This window comes from Aythya ferina, assembly GCF_964211825.1.
Source record: "Aythya ferina genome assembly, chromosome: 7".
Lineage (NCBI taxonomy): Eukaryota > Metazoa > Chordata > Aves > Anseriformes > Anatidae > Aythya > Aythya ferina.
The window spans coordinates 34,554,971-34,581,234 of NC_140302.1; the positions used below are offsets into that span (position 1 = coordinate 34,554,971).

Below are 26,264 nucleotides of genomic sequence, written 5' to 3' on the forward strand. Positions count from 1 at the left end.
TTAAAAGTTTAGGGCCTCCATTGCTCAAATTGTTTGTTCTTTAGCAAAGCCACTCAATTAATTTGATGGCTCTTCCAATCTTCCCAAATTCAATTTACAGCCTTGAGGTACAGTTAGTAAATAGCCAAACTACAGGGAGACTGGAACTTAACTTTCCCTGCAAAGGGTAGATGTTAGATTAGTTTTTCTCCTTAGGAGTTCAGTTTGTACTTCATAAACTGGCTCATGTGACTACTAGAAACGCTTGTTAAGTAAATTTTTCCTATCCATCAGGCCTTCCACATGTTGCCTGCACCAAACTATCCCCTTCCATGCAGGCTCCAATCTGCCTGCAGTCTCTGACTGTTCTTCCCTGGGTTTTGGCTGATCTGCTAATTCTCTAGGTCTAGTATTATCGATTGATAAAATTATTAACCATTTCTGTTGCATTTACTATAACATTTTACTATTATGACTTCTAAGGGTCCACTAAAGGTGCTCTTTTAAAACCATGAACAATGGTCTTTTTAAAACCGTGAACAATGAGTCACAGTAAGCAAATAAAAAGGGGCATTAGTTTTTCCTTTTTGTTTTTTATTCTGATGCTACCAAAATGTAATGATGTCAGTTATTTTAGAATTTAATATGAATTATGAAATAAAGGTGAAAAGCAAATAGGTTAATGCACTTAATAGGGGATTCTGTTGTAGGTTGTTTTGGTGGACTTTGAAAAGGGAAGAAAATAACTTTTTCTTCTTAGCAAGCATGTGCATGATAGGATCATTATTTTTACTTTGTTTAGGTGATGTATTATCTTCAGGCTAATCAACACACTTAATCCTAATGCATTTATTTCTGTTGCTTAGAAAGCTCTTCTGAAGTTCAACTATTCTGTGCAAGAGGAAAGTGACACCTGTTTGGGCGGCCGATGGTCCTTCGATGATGTACCAATGAAACCTTTGCGGACTGTTATGATAGTTCCAGCCGATGGAATTAATGCAATTATGGATAAACTCAAAGACTATCTCTCTCCATGAACTTTCCTATAAAGTTTTTTTATAAAGCAGCAATGCAAAACTTTATATTTTCAGAAGACTACTATGGAGTTAACGGTTTTGTACTGCTGAAATGCTTCCTCTGTACGCTTAAAAGACAACTAAAAATACCCATCAAATTAATATTTCGAAATATTGTATCTTTGGTATCATCATTAAACAGTCAATAAAAGTCCAGTGGTACAAAAAAACAACTGAAGAACTGCTCAAAATGTTTTTAACCAGATCGAAGTCATATATTGTGATGTTACAAAACAATGTCTGCAACTCTTTTTGTTAATAAAAGTGCTTCTATATGTTTTCTTCTAGTAAATATGTTTATGTTAAAAGTTCAAAATAATTACAGGAGTTGAGATGGGGATGTATAGTGCATATATGGTTTTATTTATGTTGATCTAATATATGATAGTCTAAAATCATTGAATAATACATCTTTGTTCTGTGGGAGGTTGGTGATATTTTTCATTTTCTGTGTTGTCACTGTTAGTTTTCTGTTCCTCCTTCGTGGCTGAAACAGGTGACAAGTGATTGATCGCTTCCTGCAGAATATCCTTACTTTCACTAGGAGGAAGATTGCTAAAATAGTACTGAGGTGTCAGCTTCACGAACCTGTTGAGGAAGTAAAACAAAACAGGAGTATTTTTTTTAATTGAATTTTGAAGTGTTTGGATAGCTATTTTCAGGCTTATACAAAAGAGAGCATCAATACGCTGATGCATACAGCCGCAAAACTGGTGTTTAAACTCAAAAACAAAGCTGTCTGAAAGATGTAGTAGTGGTTTGTGCTTTCAGTAGGCTTGCTGGACTCTGTCTGTGCATCAGGTAATTTTGGTTCATTGTGGTTCAGTTCCCAGTACTGCAGATTGCATTAAATAGTAATTTCTCTGGATTTGAACATATTTCTTGTTCAATAAGAGTAGGAGAAGGCTTTCTTATAACCATTGGAAATAAAAAAGAGAGGACAATGAAACGCTTATTCTCCAGTACAAAGAGCTTTTTGCAGAGAAGAGGCTGTAGTCTTTTCTTGAATTCATAAACAGTTGGTATGGAATGATTTAGTTGGCTGGGTACATAAAACATGTTGAGAAAAAGATTTGCTGGAAATAGCTTTTCTGGAAACAAAGAATTTTCCAGCTAGATTAATCTGTAAGTACACAGCAGTGTTAACTTTTCCTTTTTTTTTTTTTTTTTTTTTTTTTTTCCGTATATTTTACCTTGTAAGACGCTTTTGCATCTTGTAAGGTGTTTTTTCAGTGGATGAACTGATAATGTTACAGTGGCAGACATTGAGGCTCACTCAGTGCCTGAATCAGTTATGCAAGAAAGGATTTCTTGGCTGAACTAGAAGATAGCTACTTTTATGACATCAGAAAAGGAAAAGACACTAGCTGATTTGTTCTGCAAGCATTGCTCTCAATATGCACGTGCATCCTTACCCTGTTTATGACTTAAGTTTTGTTTTTGTGCTAGAGACCTGAGTGAAGAAGTGTTGTCACCATTGTTAACTTACAGATCGGGGGATATCTCAGAGACGACTCTGATGGAATTGTCTTCTGTTATACTGAACTCGTGGAATAAAACCCACTCAGGAATTCTTCTGGAGTTATAATATGATGAGAAAGGATCAAGCTGGGCTACTTGTCTGTGTGCTAACATTAAGTAGTTACCTGAGCCGTCTACGTCACGAGCAACCTAAAAAAAATAAAGTGTTATCTGTTACTTAATAGAATGTACAAAACACAAAGACCCATGTTTCCCTATTATATTCAATCCAGACATTAAACTTGTTTTCAGATATTTGCATGGGGAGCACATAAACCTACTCCCAAATTTCTGTGAGAAAGCTAGGGACTGGGTACTGTGAAATGGGGTTTACTGTTAGGGAGAGTATTACCTGTGTATTTGAAAGGAAACCATCTGCAACAAATATGGACAAGCTTACATGTATACAGTAAATGTATGAACTGGGTGCTGGGCTTTGAAGGGTCTGTGTATAAACAGAGATATTCTTAAAAAATTAGAAGACTTTAAAAAATGATGTGTATGAGGCACTTGAAGTAATAACGTATCTGCAGGAGTCATTCTTGTATTTTTAGGTAGAGCACAGTGATGTACAGGAAAGCATGCTTTCAAGCAGAAATAAACCGTTAATCTTTCTTATTTATGTGCACAATTATAGTTAGAATACCTCATTTGCCTGAGATGAAGAAAGCTGTGTATTATTTATACCTAAACATTCGACAAGACAAGCGTATTCAGTGTATTTCCACACAAAAATCTTCAAAAAGGAAATAATATTTGAGAGAACACTACAAGTTAAGAGTTTTTTGAGGTGAAAAAGTTCTTTTGAGTGAAAGGCATATTGACAGCGTTCTTCTTGCAGCGAAGTATGTGGACTTCACGCTGTGATAGCTGAACACCAGAGAGAAGATTGGAATCAGCTAAAGTGTTTCTCTGATGTGGTGTAGGAAAAGGGGCTTTTACCCTTTCAAAAGATTTTATTACGGAACTGAAGTTCTCTGAAAGAATTCTATGTAAGGTAACAACACAGTAAGATAAAACCACAGTATTTTTCCTTACATGCATAAAGTAACCAGATAAGAGAGCTTTCTTAATGTTTAGTACATTTTCTTGTGATCCAAAGTCCGGCTCTGAAATGGGAAGTTCAATACGCTTCATAATCTCTACTAGTTCGGCTCTGATAATTTCTGCCATCCTCAGTGCAGAACAGCTTAGAAAATAATCACGACACCATTTTTCATTACTGTAGTCTGTGGAGGGAAAAACAGTATTTTGGCTTAAAGCACAGTCTTACTGATGGGTACTATTTGCAGAGATACTGCTCTGTAAAATGCTCTTTGACTGGTACAATAGATTAAACACAATTTAGAGCAAGTAGCTGTGTCAGAGCTGTCCAAAATTCTGCTATCAAGAGCCACATGGACAGCTTAGGCTCATGGATCTTGTCCATAAAGTGAGTGGACAATACCTGATATCTTCACGTAATTTTATCAAATTTTAGCTATTTTTTAATCAAAATATTAGAAATCCCTTACTTGGCATGTAAAAGGTAATAGCTTCAAACAGAATGACTGGCAACTGTAGTTCCTGACTTTCTAGATTCAGGCTGGGACATAAGTTTGTAGAGCTGGTGATTGTCATAAGCTGTTTAAGGACATTTTCTCTTGGACCTCTCCAAAATTCAACATTACTGAACATGAAACAATTCTGCTGTGCTGTATTAGGAAGTGGAACTGGTGCTTTGGCATGTCTCCTGTCAGCAGAGAAGCTTCTTTCACCTGAAGAGTCCCTCAAAGTCCTTTTGTCTGCTGTACAGTCCCCTGGCTTTCATTTGGCTTCATGTAAACGGCATAAAAGTTACAACTTTCAATTTCTTCCCTTAAACCTTCCTTTTACTCTGACAACCACCTGGTAAACCTTAACAATTGCTGGGCTGCTGGAGAATCAAGTCCCTCATGTCATTTCATGTCTGAAACCTGGGTTGTGTCCTCTTATAGAAGGAAACATCTTTTTTTTTGTGTGTGTGTTTTTGTACAATGTCAATTCAAATGACAATTGTAAAAGTGCTAATGTTGGGTGAGTTGTGCTGTCCTAGGTCACTTCTAATTACTTAATGAACAAAAGTTTGTTAGCAAAGGCTGCTATCTTAGGTTTCTCCTCTCCCTGCAAATTAGCAATTTGAGGAAGAATTCAAAAAGGGTTCATGAACCTAATACCAACGACTTTTCCTTAAAAAATAAAAAAGTTACTGGGTTTATTTTGCCTGACACGGGTGCACTTACATTGGCTTGTGGAGTCTGCAGCCGCTTCCCTGAAGGCATTGAAGACATTGATAAGAGTGAAGTGGTCTCCTGCAGGGTGTGAGAATTTTCGCCAGCAAGTAAGAGCAATCTCCTCTGTTCCAGGAGGCGCGTGTAAGAAGCAATTAGGAGCTTAGGAAAAAATAAATAAATAAAAAAATCAAGTTTGTAGTTATTAAGATGCTCAGGTACATGCACAAACAGGGCACATCCATGAAAAAAAAAAAAAAAACAACTGTTAACAACCTTCCATAATCTAAATGTTCTGGCTACAGATTTCACATGTCCAATGCTTGGGGCCAGCTGGTTTGTGCCATAATGCTGCGTAGGAGCAGAGGGATCCACCAGGACAGGATGGTACGAGCACTTTAAGTTATGTTTATTTCATAAATTATTACATTAGAAGTGGAGAAACAAGATCACAAAGTAATTATTTGTAGGTCAACAGTTCAATATTGTTCATAATTAGAAATGTCCCCTAATTTACTTCTCTCCACTCTGTAACAAATGTGCATGAACGTAACGAGATAAGAAGGTGCATTTGGAAGGAATGTTCTGTGCATGCTCTGACAAAAGGCTGGAAGCTAACGGGGCATCTGAAGCACGGAATTGGAGTGCTACTTACAAATTTGGTACTTGTCTTTCATTGCATGCTCAAAATCAGGACTTAAGCAGCCAAAGACATTTACTTGGAAAAGCAGGATGTGAACAATACAAGTTTTGCCTTTGGATTGTCCCTGTGAAGAGACTTTGAAAAAGTTGATGTGTTTCTGGCAGGTGGCCCAAGCCATGCAGTAAGACCCGAATTAGGAGTACCTGTTACCATGGCTGCAAAGGTGAGCATTTCATCAACGCAGTCGAATTCACAGGAAGCCAGAATTGACTTTGACAGCTGTGGATCCAGGGGAAATTCTGACATAATGATTCCAAATTCAGAAAGGTTTCCGTCGTTATCCAGGGCCGCTAGGTAATCGAGGTCTTCCAAAGCCTGCATCAGGCTTTCAGGAGCTAACAAAAAGGAAAAATACTTCAAATTCCTGAGAATGGCTGCATATAAATGAATGTCTGAATTCTAATTGCAATATTTCTGTTTTTTCTATGTGAAAATGATGGAAGTCAGTTTCCATTATTGGACGACAAGTAAGAAGCAGTGGTAGTAAATGAGATGATCTGAAGGCTGAGAACATTCAGGAGGAAATTTAAGGAGGAAAATAAAGGGTAACAATTGCAAGGCTGAAAATAAGTGTTGACCACATATTCCATAAGACCCACATTCCATAAGAACAGTTTTTGTTAAAAGTCAAGACAATGCTGACTACAGTATTAAAAGCTAAAAAATTACTCAGAGTACTTATTTCTTTTGCGTGTATACTCTTTAATGACTGGTGGTTAAGTAACAACAGCTCTAAGAAGGGTGATGATAACCATGAAACCAGGGTCAGGGGAGAAGACAAGCATTTACAGGAGTTGTAGATGTCTTACCATTCTTGCAGGTATTTGGAGTATTTTCTTTTTTTTTTTTTTCTTTTTTTTTTTTTTTCTCTTTACAGAGTTTCTTACGATATCAAAAGAAAAATGGGAATATAGTAAAAGAAAATGTCTCCCTAGCAAATGGCTGTACTTTCTCACTGTTCACACAAAATGAAATGTTCAATTTTGCCTTACTGTAGGTTATAACTTGCTTATAACCTGTATGAGAAGCGAGAGCAGCGAGGCAGAAAAAAATGATGAGTATAGGAAAATAATTAGGTAGGCTGAGAGACTATTTGGGGGAGAAAAAGAGAAAAATGTAGCAAATAAATGGGTGAATTTGGGCCGCATAGGGTGAGAAGGGAGCACATGTAAGAGATTGCCTCTGTTTGAGTCTAACATGAGGGAGATCATGAGCTAGAATTGAATATTTAAGGTGGAAGTCTGAACAGTGACAGCAGGAGAACAAGGACCAAAGTGATGGTTTTCATATCTTCGATGTCAGATGAAGGCAAGTGGAGGTCTGCCAGGAGTGTTCAGCAAAGGGTGTTGCTTCTGCATACATTGAACACCGAGCTTTCAGGCTGAAGTGCTCTTTTTCTGAAGACAGCTGGAGTATGGACACAACTTAACCAGTTTTGATCAGTGGCTTATTAAGCTTATTCTGTGAGGATGAGAGTACTTCTACAAGTCATAGGTGTGCATTCCTCATACAGAAGGGGGTGAATGAAAACAACAACCCACGAGATTTGAAGATGCAGAAAATGGCTCATATGCACAGATACAAATATCCCCTTCTCATCAATTATCTACATCTCATCGGTTACTTCTCAAGAGAAAAAAGATGGTATTTGTAGTAGCTCTTCTGAACCTCTCAGCTGCATGGGAATAAACAGCAAAGGGGAATGACAAAGGTTCTCCTTTTTGATCAAGTACCCTGCTGAATTTCTCCTTTACTTTTTTTCCACTAATTTGACTGCATCTGAGGCTGTGGAAGGCAGAATATGTATATCTTGGCCTTGTTATTATTGACTGCTTTCCCCTTACTCCAGTTTAAGAGCTCTTTGATATTTTCCCTCTGTGTTGCAGATAACAAACCCCAGTCCCTCTGAAGTTTGTGGCAAAGAATTGCATTACAGCAGGACTTGCCCCTTCCTCAGCCAAGAATGCACTGGAAAACTGATGACTGCACTGTCAAATTTTTTCAGATTTCTGTGGGCTGCTGCCAGTTTGCATGTAATTGCCCCAAATCTCTAAATTAAAAAAAAAAAAATATGCAGGCAGGGTGTGTGTTTTCTCTTGTATATTTGTTAATAGATGACTAGAAATCATTTCTTGCTTGCTTCTGAATCATGAAGATTAAAAGCAAAGAAAGCCAGTAGAGAACTGGTAGGTGACCTTTAGCCATAACATCACCCCCCCCGGATGCCTGGCCTTCCTGCAGCAAAGTCTTGGGTTTGGGTTTTTTCTTCTTTGGTAATGAACTGTTTGTCTATGTCATCAGTCTGTTCTGTAATTAACTGGGTATAATGAATTAAAGAAACAAATGAAATGAGAAGCAAGCAAACACCTGTTTTTTTTTTGTTTGTTTGTTTTGTTTTGTTTTTTGTTTTTTGTTTTTTGTTTTTTTTTTTTCAGTTAATAATGTACGAAGGGAAAATAATAATTCCCTTTACATTTTTTTTTTCTGCTTTTGCAGAACTTCAGAGTGTAAATCTGTTAGTGTTAGGATTTATTCTTAAAACTGTTACTCTTCATTTTCAGAGAAATTCTCTCAGGAGTCTATAAATTTCTGTCAAAACTCTACAGTTTTAACCTGTTTAATTTAATAGTAGAGTGCACATCTGTGATGTGCTTGTACAACATGGTGGGTTTCTGCCTAGAGAGAACATTTATTATCAGACATACAAAGTTCAACAGGGTAAGAGGTGAACCCTTGCAAAAGCTGAAGCATTTGAAAAGAAAATACTTAAGGCATTCAAGGAAATGAAAAGTAACATCTGATGAAGAATGAGAGTCACTGATAGGAAAGAGTTATCAGTGACTGAAAATACAGGGAAATTAGAGTTGTCATTCAGACATATAGTAATTACTAGGAAATCAAGGAAAACTAATTTCCAGAAATCAACAAAGTAGTTTGTGCCATAAGTTACAAAATATATGGTTATGTGGCAGTCAATTTCAATTCCCTGATAGCATCAGTAATTTGCATTTTTATGCACTAGAGTTAGTTGCCTTGAGATTTATAAGCACAAATTACTTCCCAATTTTGCTATCAGTGTTATAAAAAAAAAAAAAAAAGTTAAAAAAAAAAAAAAAAAGTTGACTCCTAAAGTTGTGTAGTGTTAGAAAAGATGGTAAAAGTTGATTAAGCAGGTGAAGGAACAGTAAGAAAATGAAAATTGGAATAGGGTTTTCATATATTAGTCTGCATTTTGAGGCACAAACTCAATCAATAAAAAGCCATCATAAAGGCAGCAAATGCTCATTTAAGGGTTCTTTTAGATTTTATTCTTATTTTAATAGAATGTAATTATATGTAGTAATGTCATTTAATGTAATGCATGATAAGTAGAATTAGTATAAATGCTTAAATATGGAAAGCTTTTCTTTAAAGAACCACCTGCATCATCTTATAATGATGCTAGCATCATTATTTTTAGGGCCGTTGCTGCCATGGAGGCAAACTGTGAGGCTTGGTGACTCAGCTACTGCTTTCACAGGAGCAAAGTCAAAGAGAAGCTCTCAAGACATATCCTGTACTTTCAACAAGAAGCTGTCACATCCCTGGAAGTTTGAAAGTTGTTTCCTTATCCGATATTTTCTTTCCCTTGCCTGTGTTCTTTGGCTACTTAAGGCTGGATTGCTCTAGACTTGTCTCAGGGAAGCTGGACCAGTTTTATTAATTAAACATCCTACTGGTGATGATCACACGTGGGCTTTGTAAAGCAAATGTGTAGCTAAATGTCATTGTTAGCATTGAAATTGTTTATTGAGGGTTTCAAGCTAACTTAAAATGATATTCTTAGTTTCACAGCTTTTTGCAGCTTTGACATGAACAGAGTAAGCTGTTTCTAAAGGTAGCTGCACCTTTAATCTTTTCTGTATCACATCCTACACGCCAGAAACTGAAGCCCTTACCAGGTGATAAAATAAATATGAAAGTGTTACTCTTGTTGCATAAGGACGCAAATGATTTAGTGATTTGCCCAAAGTTCTACAAAGAATGAGTATTAGAGATAGGAATGAAAGGTACATTTCATGATTATTAATAGTCCATTTAACTGGCATATCATGCTTATCTGGAGGATCTAACTTGACAGGTCCTGTGTTCTCGTCTCCTACTCAGTGAAAATTTTGAGTGTCTAAAATACCAATTTCTTGATAGATCTTCTCTTTCCACAGAAATAACTGCAGGAAAGTTAGAGCTGAAGTGGATGTCAGGGTAACTCTTAGAAAGTTGGAGCTGAAACAGATGTCAGGTGAAGGGACATTGTCTTTAAGGAGCTGATTCACTGCCTGGCAAACCACAAGTTTTTCCAGTTTCTGTTAGACTTAACAGCATGAAGAGCTGCCAAAATAATTACTGCAGGGAGACCAGCTCTGGGGAATGGAGTTTTCTGTTATTGTATTTTTGTATGTTTGTTTGTTTGTTTGTTTTTAACATTACTGTTTGGATAACAAACTGAAGATATGGAGAAATCTAGTGCCAGGTTTTCTTTAAATTATGCAAAGATTTATTTTTTTTCTTGGTATTTGTTTCTTAGGAAAAGCTTCTGTGTGCAGATTTCGTCTTGCGTCTCTTTTCTTTTCCCCTGTAACTTCTGAGGCTGCATTTTTTATGAGTCTGTTACGCTCTGATGCTACCAATTCTATAGCTATTATTTTGAAATTATAGCTATAATTGATCATTAAAATTCCTTTGCCAAACTCATACTTTGTAGCCTTTCTATTCCTGCTTCTGCTGCTGCTTCACGCCTCCGAGCTGGCTGGTAATGGACCCTACTGTGCTGTTCTGCCAGCGGGGACAGCCAGGATACGGGGGCTGACCTGTGTTTTCCTGACATAAACACCCTGAGTTACAGCCACACTGCAGGGGTAGTAGTGACTGCCAGTCAGGTTTGTCTCTGCTTTGTGTCATCCTCAAGGCACGTAGATGACTGTGCAACATGCAGTTATCCACAGAGTATAATTTAAAGAACGTTGTATTGGTGTGAAAAAATATTTAATATAAATAATATTTAATAATTTATATGCTTTATTTTGTTACTTTTTAATGAATGACATGAGCTTAGTCTAGCTTTAACAGTACTGGGACACCCCTCCCCATTTTGGGGTACCCTCTGTGGGGCAGTGATAGCAGCTCCCTGTTGGAAACAGTTGGCTGCATGCAGCGTGCTATGTGCTCCATTGTAGGGTGCCCAGACTGCAGTACAGAATGCAAAGTGTGTGGCCATATCTACACTATCAGAAAGCTTTCTGTTATGTGCTATGCAATGCTATTTAATCAATCAAATTCAGAAATTAAAACGTAAAAGTATCGACAACTGAGCTTAGAGTAACAAATCTGCCATGAAATGCTCTGTTGAGCAGACCTTATGTGGCTTCTGTCTTTGACACACTCTGTTTCTAATGAAAGAACACACAAACAAATTTTGTCTCTGAAATGATTTGAAATGATACACATTTATACAACTCCTGTTACTATGGATATTCTAGAAATACCTGCTCAGTGGAGCTACAATAGCATAGCTCTCAAATGTCATGGGATCCATGGCCATCAACAAACATTTTAATCTGAAAATTGCTTATGATAATTCTGTACAAATGCAGAATCTGCAAACCGCTTTCACCTTGATTTCTTATGGAAATGTTACATGGCTTAGTCTTTATTCTGATTTGCATAGTTTAAATAAGGATTTTCCAGTGATTTGCAGAGATGCATAATGTTGCGGCAATCTACGTGGAAAGAGTTCTTTTCTCCTGTTATATAACACAATAAAGATCTAGCTGATTAACTGATAAACATGTAAGGACATCGCTATTATAGTGGCACAGGAATTCAAATAATGCACTTCAGAACTGCAGTGCCAAATACATTTTCATATGGCTCATGAATTCTAAAAAGGGTAACAAGTCTGCTGCATTTGCTCATCTTGATTATAGCATGAATTAAATGCAGCAGCTGTAAGCCTGACATGTTTGTTGCTCTCATAATGCAGTAATGAGTCAGAGTTAATCCAGGCTTTTATTTTTTTCTGGAAGAGCAGCAGAAAAAAAAAAACCTTGTGCATTATGTTGTTGAACAGAAATAAAATATTTTACTGATGTAATTTCTGTTTCTTTGCTTATCTACTATATGTTCACTAATCTGTGTGCAGGGAATGGGCTGTGAAAGAGTACTTTACACAATCAGAAGAAATTCTTTCCATATTATGCATCTATAAATGAATTTCTGTGTACATTTAATTTATTTTCTGTTCACCAGATCATGCTCATACATTTCTCTGACACTTCAGTGAAGTCATTTTGTTTAGGAGAAATTCACCTTTGAATAAATAAATAAATAAATAAATAAACACAACCCTCCTCCTTCCATTGTAAAGAAAACTTCAGAATGTTAGCTAAACAGAAATGGTGCCTGGGTACTCCTGTAGCACATTGTTTCTGGGAGTGAATGGTGCAGGGGAACTGCAATATGTTTGCTCCCTCTGCTCAAAGGGAAATCAAGGAGGTAAAGAGCCATTAAGTAGTCAAGTTCAGGACAAACTATGCAGAGGAAAAAATAGGCTATTTCTGGTTTTAATACCTATATCCTCTGAACAGCAACTGATTTGACTAGGTCAAATGAGAGCATACTGAAATATTGCAGTGTCTTTTTGTTTTGTTTTCCAGTTGGTCTTGTACCAACTTTGGCTGAGGATGGGCAAAACAGCTTTCATTTTGAGAGCTTTGTTGCTTATCGTCTCCACTCTAGGCTTGTATACCATCTTGGAGATCCCTCCTTGTCTTCTTCAGCCTTCCTCATCACTGCAGGCTACAGAAGGCTTATGCAACTAAACTGAACTGCTGCAAAGATAACGAAGCTTTCTTGGGAATCTGGGATCTCTTGCACAGGAGAGGATGCTTTCCATCTCTGGTAGCTTTCTCTTCACCTCTTTTGCAACACTCCCCTGCAATATGCAATCCACAAAGGTTTAACTTGACCTTATGACTACTGATGAAAAAGCTGCAGGGCTGTAAATGAACTGGATACCAGTTTAACTGGGTACCAGTTTAATTCCAGGATGTGGCTTTAATCAGTCTCTGGTTCACCTGGGTGCTGTCCTGCTGCTTTAGCCACCAGGGCACTGAGTGTGCAGGTCAGGGGTTCTCAGCTCAGGTGAGGGAACTCGGGCTTCCACAGGTGGGGATCGTTGACCCAAAGCTCTCGGGAGGGTGCAGGGCCCAAAAGGAGGTCTTCACTGCTTGAAAGCTTGACATGTTTTGAGTTTGTTGGCAGGTGCAGTGAAATAACTAAATCCCCTTACAAATACCCTTACATCAGTAGTCCTGTTTCTTTCAGACCAACGTATTTAGCACCAGGTATTTGAAGCTGTCTGTGTTCTGGCAGGGTGGCTTCTATAGCCATCTCTGGAGAGCTGCAGTAGGAATACAGCTCAAGTTTTAGTAGGAAAGCGGTTGTTTGCCCACTAAGAAGCAGAAAGCCCCAAGGCAAATAAAGTCATTGTGTGGTCTTTCCTAGGATAAACTGGGAAGAGTTTTATTACACAAATAAAGCAGTTTTTCAAATGTTTAATTTTGTGGGGCCATGAGACAGGAAAACCAGAAGTTTCTGCAGACTTTCTCATCCCATTTCAGTTAACTCCCCACAGTGTTTGTGGGATTTTTTCTTTGGTCAAGCAATGTATCTAACATTCCTCACGCTGTTTCAGTAATTCCTCAAATTTCTCAATACCTTGAACTCACACTTTTCATCTAGTTAGCAAAAACTTTTTCATATTTAATGCCCATCCAAATAAAGCTGATGCATTCATCAAATGCCTTTACGATTTTGTACACATCAGCAAGACCCTTTCTTCAGCTGCATTATCTCAAAATACAGACAAAACTTAGAATTCGTACATCTGTGAAATCCTTAAATGCCTCTAGCATTTTGTTCTTACTGAATACCAACTCTATCTCCATTGTGCTTTTAAATCCAAAAATGCTGAATGCTTTTCCTAGTGTAACATTACTAATTCATTCTACAGTTCAAGAACGGCTTTCTTCATACGCAGTAAAGGCACTAATATATTTTAGATTTTTATTTCTATTTTATTTTTAGTAAAACTCTTTCTAAACTTTAGTGGAAACCAACTCTGTTCCATAACCATTTTCCATGAAGGTTTCCTGGATTCAGCACAGGAGGTGACACTCACAAGGCCAAAATACTTGCTGATTCTCATCAATCTTCAACTAGTTACAGCTTGGGAGGGCAATGGTGTTTTTTGTTTGGTTGTTTGTTTTCAACATTTCAGTTAGGTATGCGTTTGCAAAGCAGATAGACAAGGGAAAAGCAGAATAAATTTCACTTAAAATTCCACTTGGAATGTAGCACAACACCCAACAGTGGGAATTAAACTTTGTCACTGATTGTTACGGTGCACAGGATGTGAAGGACAAGTGTTTGTTCTAATTCCATGCATGTGTAGAGGGAAAAGGAGGACAATAATGAAAGGTCTTCTTATTTGCACTGGAAAATGATCATAAATGAAACTAGCAACATGATCTCCAAAACAATTATATCCGTGGTATTTCCCTCACTGTAATTAGCTTCAAATCAACAGCATTTTGAGGTAGGACAGAACAGAAGAGAATATTTTTTTGTAGAAAAAGCCCCCAAATATGAAGTCAGCAAAATAAAAAATAATAGTAGTAATATAAAACAACCACTTTCTTTGCACTCTTAACTCAAAATTCAGAGTATTTCCTGCCTAATATTGAAAGTTTATTTGGGTTTATTTTATAAATAATATTGTCCTTAAGCAACAGCTTATGGTAAATTTGAGGTTGGAGACGCTGGAGGATAAGAAGAGAGCTGAATTCCTCTAAATGTATCTCCAAGGTAACAATAATAGTTTATTTGGGTTGTAAACTTTTGATTAAAGGAATATATTTTGTTAGGTATCTGTACAATGCCTTGTACAATGGGACACAAATTTTCTTTGTGAGCTCCAGGAAAATAATATGAAACCTAGATGAGAAGATATCTGAAATATTGATTTTTTTATTTTATTTTTTATTTTTTAATTCCAATTCCATTCAGATGCTTGATGGTCTTTTTCAGAGCAAATGGTTCATATCGGGTACCATTTTTCTAAGTGCAACTATTGCACTATGAACTGTTGTTCTAGTAGGTAAGTGCTAAAAACAGTGGCAATGAGATTACAAGTACTTCAGTAAAAACAGTACTGTGAATAACAGGGCAAAATTAATCTTTAAATAACCACAAAAGTAATATAAACTATATGGAAAATTGGTGCATGATCATTACCTGGCCTACTTAAGAAGTCGCAGTGTCCTAAGCCTGCTATATCCATCCTCTTCAGGAAGAGAACCATGCTAGTCAGGTTTGATTCCTGTATTTTGGCTGGTAAATCTGGTTTCATTTCTTTGTGTGTAAATTCTTCAGGATACAAGCAGAAGAGTTTTCCTGGAAGAGTTTTCAGGAAAATTACTTTGTTTGCATTGTCACATTGATCCTATTAATAATTTAAGCTGATGGGTTTGCATTTTGAGCTAATAATTCTACCTGATGAAGACATGCCCAGAATTTGTTTATGCATCTCTTCTTGGCTTTTGCTGATTGGCTGCGTTATAACAGAGTCTGCTCTGATTCTAGGATTGTACACCTTTAAATAAAAGAGATATTAAACATCAGATAAGTAAGTGAAGACTACAAAAGTATTGCTCTGTACTGCATTTTTGTCTAGGTTATCGAATCCAGTGTGTACTAACAGTTTCATTTCTTTTTATACCGTATATTTCACCAGCTAGGGAATGAAAACAGTCAACACTTTGATAAATTGACAGATGCTTAAGTTTTGCAATAGCTCTGTAAGTATTCTCTAAGATGGATGTCTTTTTCTGAAGAAATGTAACATACTAAAGCACAAAAAAATGCAACTATGGTATCACTAATAAAAGCATGAAAAAAGTTTATTTCTTTCAATGACAGAATCCCAACACTGCCTGATAAAATTCTGTTCCATAACTCCAGATTTTTGTCTTAATTCTGAAATCTGTCAGTTCAGCACAGGACACAAGGACTGTAATGAGGATTTACAAGGTCCCCTTGTATTTATTTTTCCTTAATTTTACATTTATTTTGTTAGAATAAGGAGCTGATTTACTCACTTTTTCAACCACCAGGTGATGTCCATAAGTTTCTGTACAATACAGCAAGAGCTGGGTAAGGCATTTTTCTAGTCAAGTCATCTGATTCAACCTTGTCTACTTTAAGCAAGATTTCAATCAAAAGATAAAATGTGCTTCAGTGCAACAGACAAATTTATTTTCCACTGAGTAAATTCATTATATATCCCAACTGCAAGACTTATGTGGGATTTCCTTCTGCACAAACGTTTGCCTACATTGAACTGACTTCCAGCCATATGGATTGAATGTAAGTTTGATTTGCTGAGGAATGAATACTAGAGGACTGAGCTTCAGCTGTTATGACAAAGTAATTGAATTAAAGGGTAGAAACTGTGTAATTGATAAAGGTGATTTGACAGCCATCAGGACTGCGTTGAAACTGATTTGTTCCCATCACTTCATATTTTAGATTCACAGAAATCTGGAAGCACTGACTTCTACTTTAGGCTTCAAATTAAAGTGGAATTGAGATTCATCTCCATCCAATGGAAAATGGAAGTGAAATTCATTTCAGTCATCCACCTGAAACAACAACTGTAGTTCAGAAATAACTGGGTTATGCATAGTCTAATTGAAAACTGTATTTAGACTTTTGTTCCTCCCACACAAAAGTATGAACATTTTTTTCCTTGACTTGAGGCTGAGTTATTTTATAACCCCCAAATGAGAACCCTTAAAAATGCCAGTTTTAGACACTTTTTATTGTAATGAAAATGAGAGGTAGTGTTAGTTCTCAGCCTTTTGCCTGAACTAACCCATAAGGCTAATAAGCATTAGTCATCTCTGTTTGAAAAGTTTAGGAACACTTAATTTCAATTTGGGTGATTCAATAGCAGATTATGTACAGAACCTCTGATATTGTTCCTTTTGCCTATTTTGTCTAGCAGAACATGTAGGGCAGCTATAAAGCCTGTAGTAGTGCAGCTTTCCAGCTCATGCAGTGACTTGTTCCTACAGTCACTCATTCGTTAGGACTTCACATCATTTTTTAAACAAATTTAATAAATGAAATAAGATCTAGTTTTGCAGCTGCAGTAGTTCTTCCAAGGATGGCACGCAAAACAAGAACTGAGGACATAGAATGAACTGTAAAAGGTCTTAAATAAATTGCAATGTTTTGAGCTACTTGAATGGAAGTACATATGCAGAAGCAGCTCCAAAAAGAAGTGGTTTCCTGTCTGAGCCCCCTTCTGTGTTACTTGATTTGTGGCACTACACTGCTTACACAGGAATTAAGGAAACAAGGAATAAGGTTAATTTACTAAACCAGGTAAAATGCCAGCAGGTAGCCAAGAACAAATTGTATTTTGCTCTGTCTTTAAGAAACTGAAGACGTACCGATGTCTTTGAAAGTTATTTACGTTTTGGGAATTGGAATGTTAAACATGTTATACAATCTGATTTATGAAAGAATTGAAATATACATATATCTAGAAACCATTTGCACCAATTATACCTTTCCTTTTTCTGCACTCTGAAAAAAAAAAAAATATATATATATATATCTATATGCATTTTTCATTTTTGGCATCCTGATTTTGGTTATCTTTACTAACCTTTCTTCTTTCAACACCAACATCAATGACAAAGGTTACATTTTTAATCCAAATCAAAGATTCTCCAAAGCTTGTGGTGAGCAACACTTTTCTTCTGTATTTTTTGTAGCATTTCTGCTTGTCTTGATTTGGTTTGGGAATTAAGTCTCTTTTTGTGGGATATAAGGGAACTGGGATGAGTTCTCCAAGGTCAGGATTTAAATTAGCCTGTTCCTGTCTGATAATTTGGTAGGCTTTTTCAATTTCCTGTAATCAGGAGAAAGATTATTTTCTTATCATCAATATGAAAAACAAATATCAATATTCAAAACATTTTTAATCTAAAATGAACTTTAACCATGTATCGAACTATAACAACATTTAAAACTGACTGAATGATCATTATGAGACAAAAACAAAATGGAATAGAAGTATATATGAGAATTTAACAAATGTCTCCACTAAATGTAGACCATGGAAAATCTGGGCTGTTTTTTTGAAATGTCTTTTTCTCCTGTGCAATTTCCTAAACAGTTCTCTCCAGCTTTAATCTTATCCAAACCCACCTCCAGGGGAAGACAGATGTGCATAAATATAGTACAGGAACATCAAGAATGAGAAATTATGAAATGGCCTCTAACCTTTATGTATATAGAACATGTAGGATGCATCCACATCTGTGATTTAGTTCTGAAAAAAGGTTATTTTGCTGCAAATTTGTCATGTGTGCAGGCCTGGGAATGCTGTAACAGATACTCAGGTGAGCTGTTGGTGAGGTTTATTATATAAAACTTATATAAGTTTTTATTGTGTTTTCTTAGTTAATAATAAATTTTGTGAAGACTAATAAAGTCGATAAAATGCGCCTAAGGTACATTAACGGAGCACCACCTTTAAAAACAGTCACAAATTCAGAGGTCAAAAACAAATTTAAATTTTTTTTTTGGTTTTGGTTTTGTCTTTTCTAAAAATAGAGTTTACTTTGTGCATGACTTTTAAAAGGCATAGACTCACTCAGTTTTGAAGTGTTGCTTTTTTTTTTTTATTAAAAAAATTATTAATTTATTATATTTTTCAAAATTGAAAAAACACATTGAGCTCCTCTTTGAGAGTGATACTACATTCGAAGCAGTGACAGTTACAATATCCCATAAAAAAAAAATCTTATAAAAGTATGGCAATGACATCTAATAGCAAGACTGGCACCAAGACAACATCAAAAATGTTAATGCTCTTGGTTCATTCATGTTTTTGTTCAGTAGAAAAGATAGTTGAGTGCTAGCAAACAGCGAGCCATTAGCAAGCTGAAACTTTAAATCACAGTTAAGCAAGAACACATGGGATGTGAATTGTGGGGTAGCGATTCATAACAAGAATTTTGTTCATCATGAGAGAGAAAACTAAGTCATCTCTTCTCAGCAAAAAGTGAATTATTATTTTAGTATTGTGTGGGGCTTGCCTATCAGAAGTGTTTTTAACAGAAATAAAACTTTGTTCCCAGAACTTCCAAACAGAAAGACTGTGTTTTCTCTCTAACATTATGTATTGTAATCATAGGAACTGATACAGGGAATTCATTAATGTTTGCAAAATTTGTGTCTAAGAAGCTTATAACAGATTATTAGCACCATTAAAAATGTTACATATCCATCCCCCTTTTTTTTTTTACAATGAATAACAATACAATCAAAAGAAAAATAGAAAACCAAAAACCCTTGGGTAGTTCAAAGTGATTTATCTTTGCCTGTGAAAAGTCATTATCTCACAAATCTGGAGCTATGAAAGTCAATTTGTTGTTCTAAAGCAGATTTGATCGTACAAAGTAGAAGGATGAAGACCACTATCAGGAAATTAAAAATAATAATATTTTAAAATAAATTCATAATTAATAATTAAGTTTAAAAATGTTTATTTGAATACAGGCACATTGATAGGCACATTGGTTTGATGGGTATAAAGTTTTACGATTTTTTTTTTTTTTTCTGAGAAGGACCTAATTATGCAATCCTGACAGCAATGAATTTAGAGTATCACTTCAGGGATTCAGAGATGTCACTGTTTAGAACAGCTAAATCCATACGGATTCCTGAATTATCTGCAGCACCTCTGGAGTGACATTTGCCTCCTGCTGCTGTGTACACAAATGGTTGGGAAGTTTGCAACTGTAAAAGAGAATGCAAATGGAAAGACCTTGTAGGCAGGTTTATGGTAAAAACATTCATGTGAAGGAGGATGTTTATGCGAATTGGACGTGTCCATTCCTGCCAAAAAGAGATAAAATAAAGTGTGATAATGCATTGTAACCTAGATGTAGGGCTTAACTCCCTACATCTGTGACTCCTGTCCCTATATGCCACCTTTGCTATTTTTTACATCACACAGGATGGCTTTTCTTCAAACCTACAAAAAATTGATAGATTCTTAGTTTGCACTATATGCATAATAATGGAACCATAGGGCCATTTGAGTTAAGACCCGTAAGATCACATCCAACCACTACCTAATCCTACCAAATCCACCACTAAACCATGGCCACATGTCTCTTAAATACCTCCAGGGATGGGGACTCTACCACTTCCTTGGGCAGATAATGCAGCATTATATATACAAAAACACCTTTGCAGAAAACAACAACAACAACAACAACAAAACTGAAATGAAGCTGTTGGCAATGTCCAACATCTTAAATTTTGGCACCAAGATATTTATAGGTCATATAAAAACACAGATATAAATTTTTTCTTGGTTAAAATCAGAAATCCTAGAATGAGTTAATAACTTACTTGTTCACATGCCAGGAAGATCACAATGTCACCCTTCTCTTTTGAGTGGTGTATCTCAAAGAGCAGTCTCAGTGCAGACAGAAAATGGTTTTCCTGAATGCTGCAGGAATATACAACCTCTGCGTGGTGTTTGCTTTCCACTCTTATGAAGGGGACGCTGCCACAGTAATTCTGCAGTTTGATGGACATGTGAGGTGCAGTGAGTATTACCAGCCTCAGTTCTGGTCTTGATATCAAGACATCTTTGAGAATGCCAAGTAACACATCAGTTGGAACAGTTCTCTCATGCACGTCATCCAGGATGATGACTCCATAGGAGTTCAGAAGAGGAGCAGACATCATTTCCCTTTGTAGCATATCATCTGTACAGTATCTGCATCATGCAAACAGAAAACTGCACAAAGTTTCTTGGAATATTCAGGTTTTACTCTAAGAAATTAATTCAAGGTCTTGGGGACAGCTTTGTTCTTTCTGTTCTGCTAAGAAAGATTTGATAAGAATGAATACTGCCTATTTTGTAGATGGTATCACAGTCTCAGCTTCCTCTTTAAATCCCTTCTAAGTGGCTAAAAACTCAATGAAAGTCAATGATGCTAAATGAAACTACAGTTGAAAAGATGCTCTAGGCAAAAGAAGAAATAATTCTGCCCTAAAATCATAACTTATATTGCTTTTCACCTTCCAAACTATCTAAGCATATTGCATGCAATAACTAATCCTTGAGCTATGAACTAATGTTTTCAGATAAGGAAATGAAGGCGTACAGACACACTTGAGGCACTGCTAGAACCAAGACGAGAGATTAATTCATATTGTAAGGCCTTTCCCACTTTTTTCCTATTATTCCTGCTACTCAAAATTTTTACAAAGCATATTATTTTGTGCTGTGTTGCTCAGTAGGACTTTGAATTTTCTTGAACCAGGTTTCAATATGTGTAAGGATAGGACTCATCTCCCTTTCACATCAGGTGCAGATGATACACAGCATACTGCAGGGTGAGGGGTAAGCATCTCTTCATGAAAGAGAAAGGACACACAAAAGGAAAAGCAGTTGAACTTGATTTTTAGAAGTGGTGAGTACCCTCACCTGCATTGGAAATCAGGGGGAGCTCATGTGGCTGGGTAAAAGGCTCAAAGTTTATAGTCATTTATTAATATGCCATATTAAATAACCTGAGAAAACAAATCGAGCTTTCATAGTGGCTCATAATCTGGATCCTCGTGTTGCTGTTTTTATTTATCTGTATCTGACATTTTATGTACATTTCTTATCCCTTAAAAATCTTCCACAGTGCTTTTCTCATTACTGAATTTTCCTTTTCAATTAGAGAGAATTTTGATTGCTTTTAAATTCTGGCTTTGCTTTCTTTTATGGCTACAAACACTCCTGTACTGGAACATAGAGAAAGAAACAGTAGAAGGATACGGAGTTTACTGAGATGGTTAATGAATTTTTGTGCAGATGCTAGCATTACATCATTTAAATCCCTACTGCAATTAAATAAAAAATACCTCTTTCAGGCATTTTACAGTTTGCTGGCTAATCGCAAAATCTCCAGTAGTTACATTTTAAAATACTAGAAGCAACTTTACAAAGCAGTGTTTTTTGTTTTGATTTTCCCCAATCTAGATACAAAATCCTTTTGCCACAAAATCACTGTTCACATGCAGTTGTTGGTTGTCCATCCTGTTGTGTTAGTGCAACGGGGCTGTGAAGAGCTAAGGACTGGGCTGCTGCCCTCTGCGAGCCTTTGCAGCATCCTCGCAAAGAACTGTAAGGCACGCACTAGCCTGAAGGGATAAAACACCAAATGCACAAACCTCAGGATGGTTTCTGTTGAACAGCAGCTTTCAAATGGGATGAAGTACCCCACTTCATGGCCGAGGCTGACATCCATCTCATCGGCTGCGCGCAGGGCCAGCCAGACGGCTGTCTGCTTGTGCACCTGGGTACACACCACCACGCCGTGCCGGTAGCTGGCGGACAGGCAGTACTCAGCACACCACTGGGGGATCTGTGAGCGAACAAGAAAATGGGCATCTTCAGTGCCTAACATGTTTAACAGAGGCTGTCATGCAAAAGGAGAATCACAGAATTGTAGGGGTTGGAAGGGACCTCCAGAGATCATCGAGTCTTATCCCCTGCCAAAGCAGGTTCCTTAGAACAGGTTGCCCAGGTAGGCATCCAGACAGGCCTTGAATATCTCCAGAGAAGGAGACTCCACAACCTCTCTGGGCAGCCTGTCCCAGTGCTCCATCACCCTCACTGTGAAGAATTTCTTTCGCATGTTGGTGCGGAACTGCCTGGGCTCCATTTTGTGGCCATTGCCCCTTGTCCTGTCCCCACAAACCACTGAAAAGAGGTTTGCCAAATCCCTCTGTCTCCCACACTTCAGATATTTATACACATTGATGAGATCCCCTCTCGATCCTCTCTTCTCAAGGCTGAACAGAGCCAGGTCTCTCAGCCTTTCCTCATAAGGAAGCTGCTCCAGGCCCTGTATTAAGTTTGTGGCCCTCCACTGGACTCTTTTCAGGAGATCCCTGTCTTTTTTGTACCGAGGAGCCCAGAACTGGACACAGTACTCCAGGTGAGGCCTGAAGTACTCTGAGAAGACTGTGGAAGAACTGAATCGACCTGAGCACCCGGTGCTTACTCTCTGCCCAACTAAGGGCAGATGAGCACAGAAAATATCCACCAGTTAAATGTCAAGAGCCTGAATCTCTTAAATGGTCAAGAGTTGGAGTGACATGGGCTGAAAGGTCCATCTGGGAGTTTCTCAACTGGACTTGGAATAGTTTGAATATATTGCTGAGGAGAAAATATATTGCATCTGGGAGCAGGTAGCATGGACAGTGTCACTGTGAGCATCTGCTGGCAGGGGCTTCTAGCTGGCTTAGCAGCAACCCAGCCACTGAATGCTGTATTCAGGTGCTTGGTGTGAGGAATGTGTCCCAGGAGAAAGAGGATTTCAAACTGATAAATGCCTGAATAAATAAATAAATACAACTGCAAATTAATTGCTCTGCAAACAAGGTACCTGAAGCTGAACTGTTCCAGAAAGTTATGCAGTAGCTCTCTAGCTTATATATTTACTGTAGAAAATCAATACTGGAAAATACTAAATCAGTGTGTTATTGCTATAAGAATGTACAATTCCATTGTAAATATTATTTCAGTGAAAATATTAGTTCTCAAATCCCTTGCTTTACTTAATATATGTAAACTAGGTGTGACAACATCAGCCAGATATAATTTATTTCTGTATAGTTATTTGTGTTTATAAAAATGGTTAAACAGCCAGTAATGTATTACATCTTGTTAAACCTGTTTTAGGACAATTGAAAGAGCTGAAGGTTGTTAATAAGTAGTTTATTATTATACAAAATTTCTTTTATATAAATCACAGTCAATTACAGGGGGTGAAGACTTCCCACTCCAAGAAATATTCCAGGCCCCAGGCGCTGTTTGCATTTTTTATGGAAAGATGGGAATTCTTAGTTGAAGGATAATGTTTCTAGTTCCATATGTGATCTCTAGCAGTGTCCAGCATCAGTCTCTGACAAGTATGAGAAGCCCTGTAACAGTAAGCTATCCTATAGCTTTACATGCAGGAAAGTCTCCTCCTAATTCCCAGTCATAAACACTCATACTGTGGCTGATAATATCTGCTTGACAATTCTCTGCTTATTGGAGTAACAGACTTAGGTTGTTATATACATTATTATAACAGTAGAATTTAATAGCCCTATTAGATATGTATATGCTTGGAGTCAACTGAGATCTTGGTTTCAGTGATGCATTTCCCATTAATTCTGTAAATCGTGTTCTTGAAAAACCATTTGCTCTTAGCTGGAGTGAGAGAAAGACTATGGCTTCTCCCTGAGAAACAGCCCCACTGATTTCAGTCCTTCATTCCCTGAGAACTTCTCCTCCTTCTTTTATGACCTGCCTGCAAATCCACTGTATTTCTTTCCTGATATAACATTAATCAGATCAAAACCATGCTTTCCAAGTAATGATATGAGCTGAATCCAACAGAGGTACTGCAGAGTTTACCATTTCCACTTGCTGTTCGATGTGATGATGGACAAAAAGGATAAAACGACAAGTTTAGTCAATACAAGGGAGGAGATGATAAAATTTTCCAGCTGAGCAAAATAGCAGCCAGCAAAATGCCAAAGGAATGATTTACTGATAAAATACTAAAGCAACTTGAAATAAGTCCTAGACTATTTTAGACTTTGCCTTGGACTCTCTGAAGACAGTGGAAATGCACCTGTAACATCAGTACGGAAGGATAGTGTCTGACATGTTTTGTAACGGGTTTTAAAGTATATAGTTGGTAGGTTTTCAAGTTGAGATGTGATGTTATCATATAGGAAAAAAACAAAAATTTGCAGTACATGTACTGATAGATACAAGAATATTTTATACAACATTTTTCTCCCTCTCTCTATATTTGGTTCTGAATTTTAAGATACAGTAGTTAATGCACATATTTCTCAGCCAGTATTTAGAAAGGGTTTGAAATTTTAAAATTTAGTATTTAGAATGTAAAAAGTTGTAGCTTGAGATTGTTGCCAGTTGTTTTATGACACTGTGGTAGACAATCACAGGCTGAAAATTACTATTACTCAGTGCACAGCTTACCCCGAAGCCTCAAAAACACCATCAACTATGTAAAAATGGCTTTTATGGAGAAACATAAAGTAAGTGTCAATTGCCTCTAAGTATTTGCAGAAACTTATTCAAATGTGTATTTTTATATACATTTTACATCTGTATTTGCCTGATTTTTCTGTCACCTTTTTTACTTTACTCTCTCTGGCCTTAACACCTCAGATTATGATAGATGGCTGCACATCTGTTTTTACACACAGAATTGCTGGACACCAGCACAGCTGTGTGCCTGCACTGCAGCTGAACTCTTCCGAACTGGATGCTGTTATATTTTATATTACAATGCCATACAGCACTCAGTGTAGCGACAGCCCACTACTAACCAAAACCAGACACCAGGATAACATAAATCTGGATATTGATGCATCTAGTATAGGTGAACAGTAAAGTGAACATTTTTTTTTTTTCTATTTTAAAAACTTGTGCAAGTAGTAACATATGAATAGTATCTCTGAGAAGTGTACAATAATAAGTGTTCTAAAAATAAGAAAAGCTCAACAAAGTATTTTCTAATACTCACCTGTGAGCTCTTGCCAGTCTTAGCATCTCCTGACACAATCACAATTTGATTATGAAGCAAACTTTCCATAAAAGTATATTTCACTTTCCATACTGGAAGTTCTTGTCTTTCTTTCATAAGTTTATAATAACGGGAAGAGTAAGGCAAGCCATCAAAAGGATTAAGCTGTAAATCATCTCCAAATTCTAGTATTTCCTCTTCATCACCATCACTGCAGTCAAGCAGTTCTGAAAAGCAGTGGATCTCTGGAGAAAATGTTAAAAACTCCATTTTTCTTACATATACTACATCCAGCAAAAGCACATTAAGGATGATGGAGGGAGCCCTTTGTACCGGTAGGTCACGCAGGCCCTGTAAGCCTGAGGAAATCCATTCCTGCTTGCTTCAGGATTAGTATTTCGGCTGAAAAGTTGGGCTGACGTTCAGTCATGGGGTGCAGCTGCCTGCTTTGTTCTCAGATCGTCCCACTCCAACTCACTTAATAACCCAAATGAGCCTCAAGAAAATACATTTTAAAGTTGGTCCAAGTTTCAAAATACCGGTGACTGCACCAAAAGACGTCTAGCAGTAGCAGTTTTTGCACTTAACAAAAAAAAAGCCAGACGACAAGTAACAGCCAGCGTTTGCTGGTGCTCTTGCCTGCTGCTGCTTGGCTGGACTGGAGAATAAATGGGACAGAGAGTGCTGAGCCTGACCTCTGTGGCTCCTGCCTGTGCCCAGTGGCTGTGAATAGGAGCTGCGGGGTGGTTATTGTCCCCGTGGGACAGTCATGTGTGCAGCTAATCCCAGCACAATGGGCCTCACCCCTGGGCACAGGGGCCGGGAGCGGGCTGACGCATGGAAACTGGTGCTGGAAAGCATCTGCCAGGAGCAGCCAGCGGTTTGATGTTATACGCAGAGTTTTAGAGAGTAGTAACGTGTCTTTTTATGTAGTCTGTGTATTAACTCTTCTTGGAAGTCCTTTATCAATCTTTGCTGTAATTAAAAATCTAGAATA

General features: G+C 37.2%; 2 protein-coding genes across 2 annotated transcripts in view; one reads left to right on the plus strand and one right to left on the minus strand.

Moving 5' to 3' along the window:
- The window catches only part of BCCIP (BRCA2 and CDKN1A interacting protein), a 10,071-nt gene extending 8,590 nt beyond the window's left edge, over nucleotides 1-1,481 (plus strand). The window contains exon 7 of the mRNA XM_084526009.1: nucleotides 846-1,481. Coding sequence (XP_084382135.1) covers nucleotides 846-1,016 — 171 coding nt within the window. The 3' untranslated portion in view covers nucleotides 1,017-1,481. The remainder of the gene's footprint in view (nucleotides 1-845) is intronic.
- Nucleotides 844-25,537, minus strand: DHX32 (DEAH-box helicase 32 (putative); the record flags this gene model as incomplete). Its single annotated transcript, XM_084526008.1, has 11 exons — nucleotides 844-1,643; nucleotides 2,545-2,726; nucleotides 3,615-3,805; nucleotides 4,838-4,987; nucleotides 5,672-5,863; nucleotides 14,862-15,020; nucleotides 15,120-15,219; nucleotides 17,302-17,547; nucleotides 20,064-20,436; nucleotides 21,885-22,078; nucleotides 25,268-25,537. 11 exons carry the CDS (start codon nucleotides 25,535-25,537, stop codon nucleotides 1,451-1,453), a joined length of 2,250 nt encoding a protein of 749 aa, XP_084382134.1. The 3' UTR covers nucleotides 844-1,450.
- Between the last annotated feature and the right edge of the window lie 727 nt (nucleotides 25,538-26,264).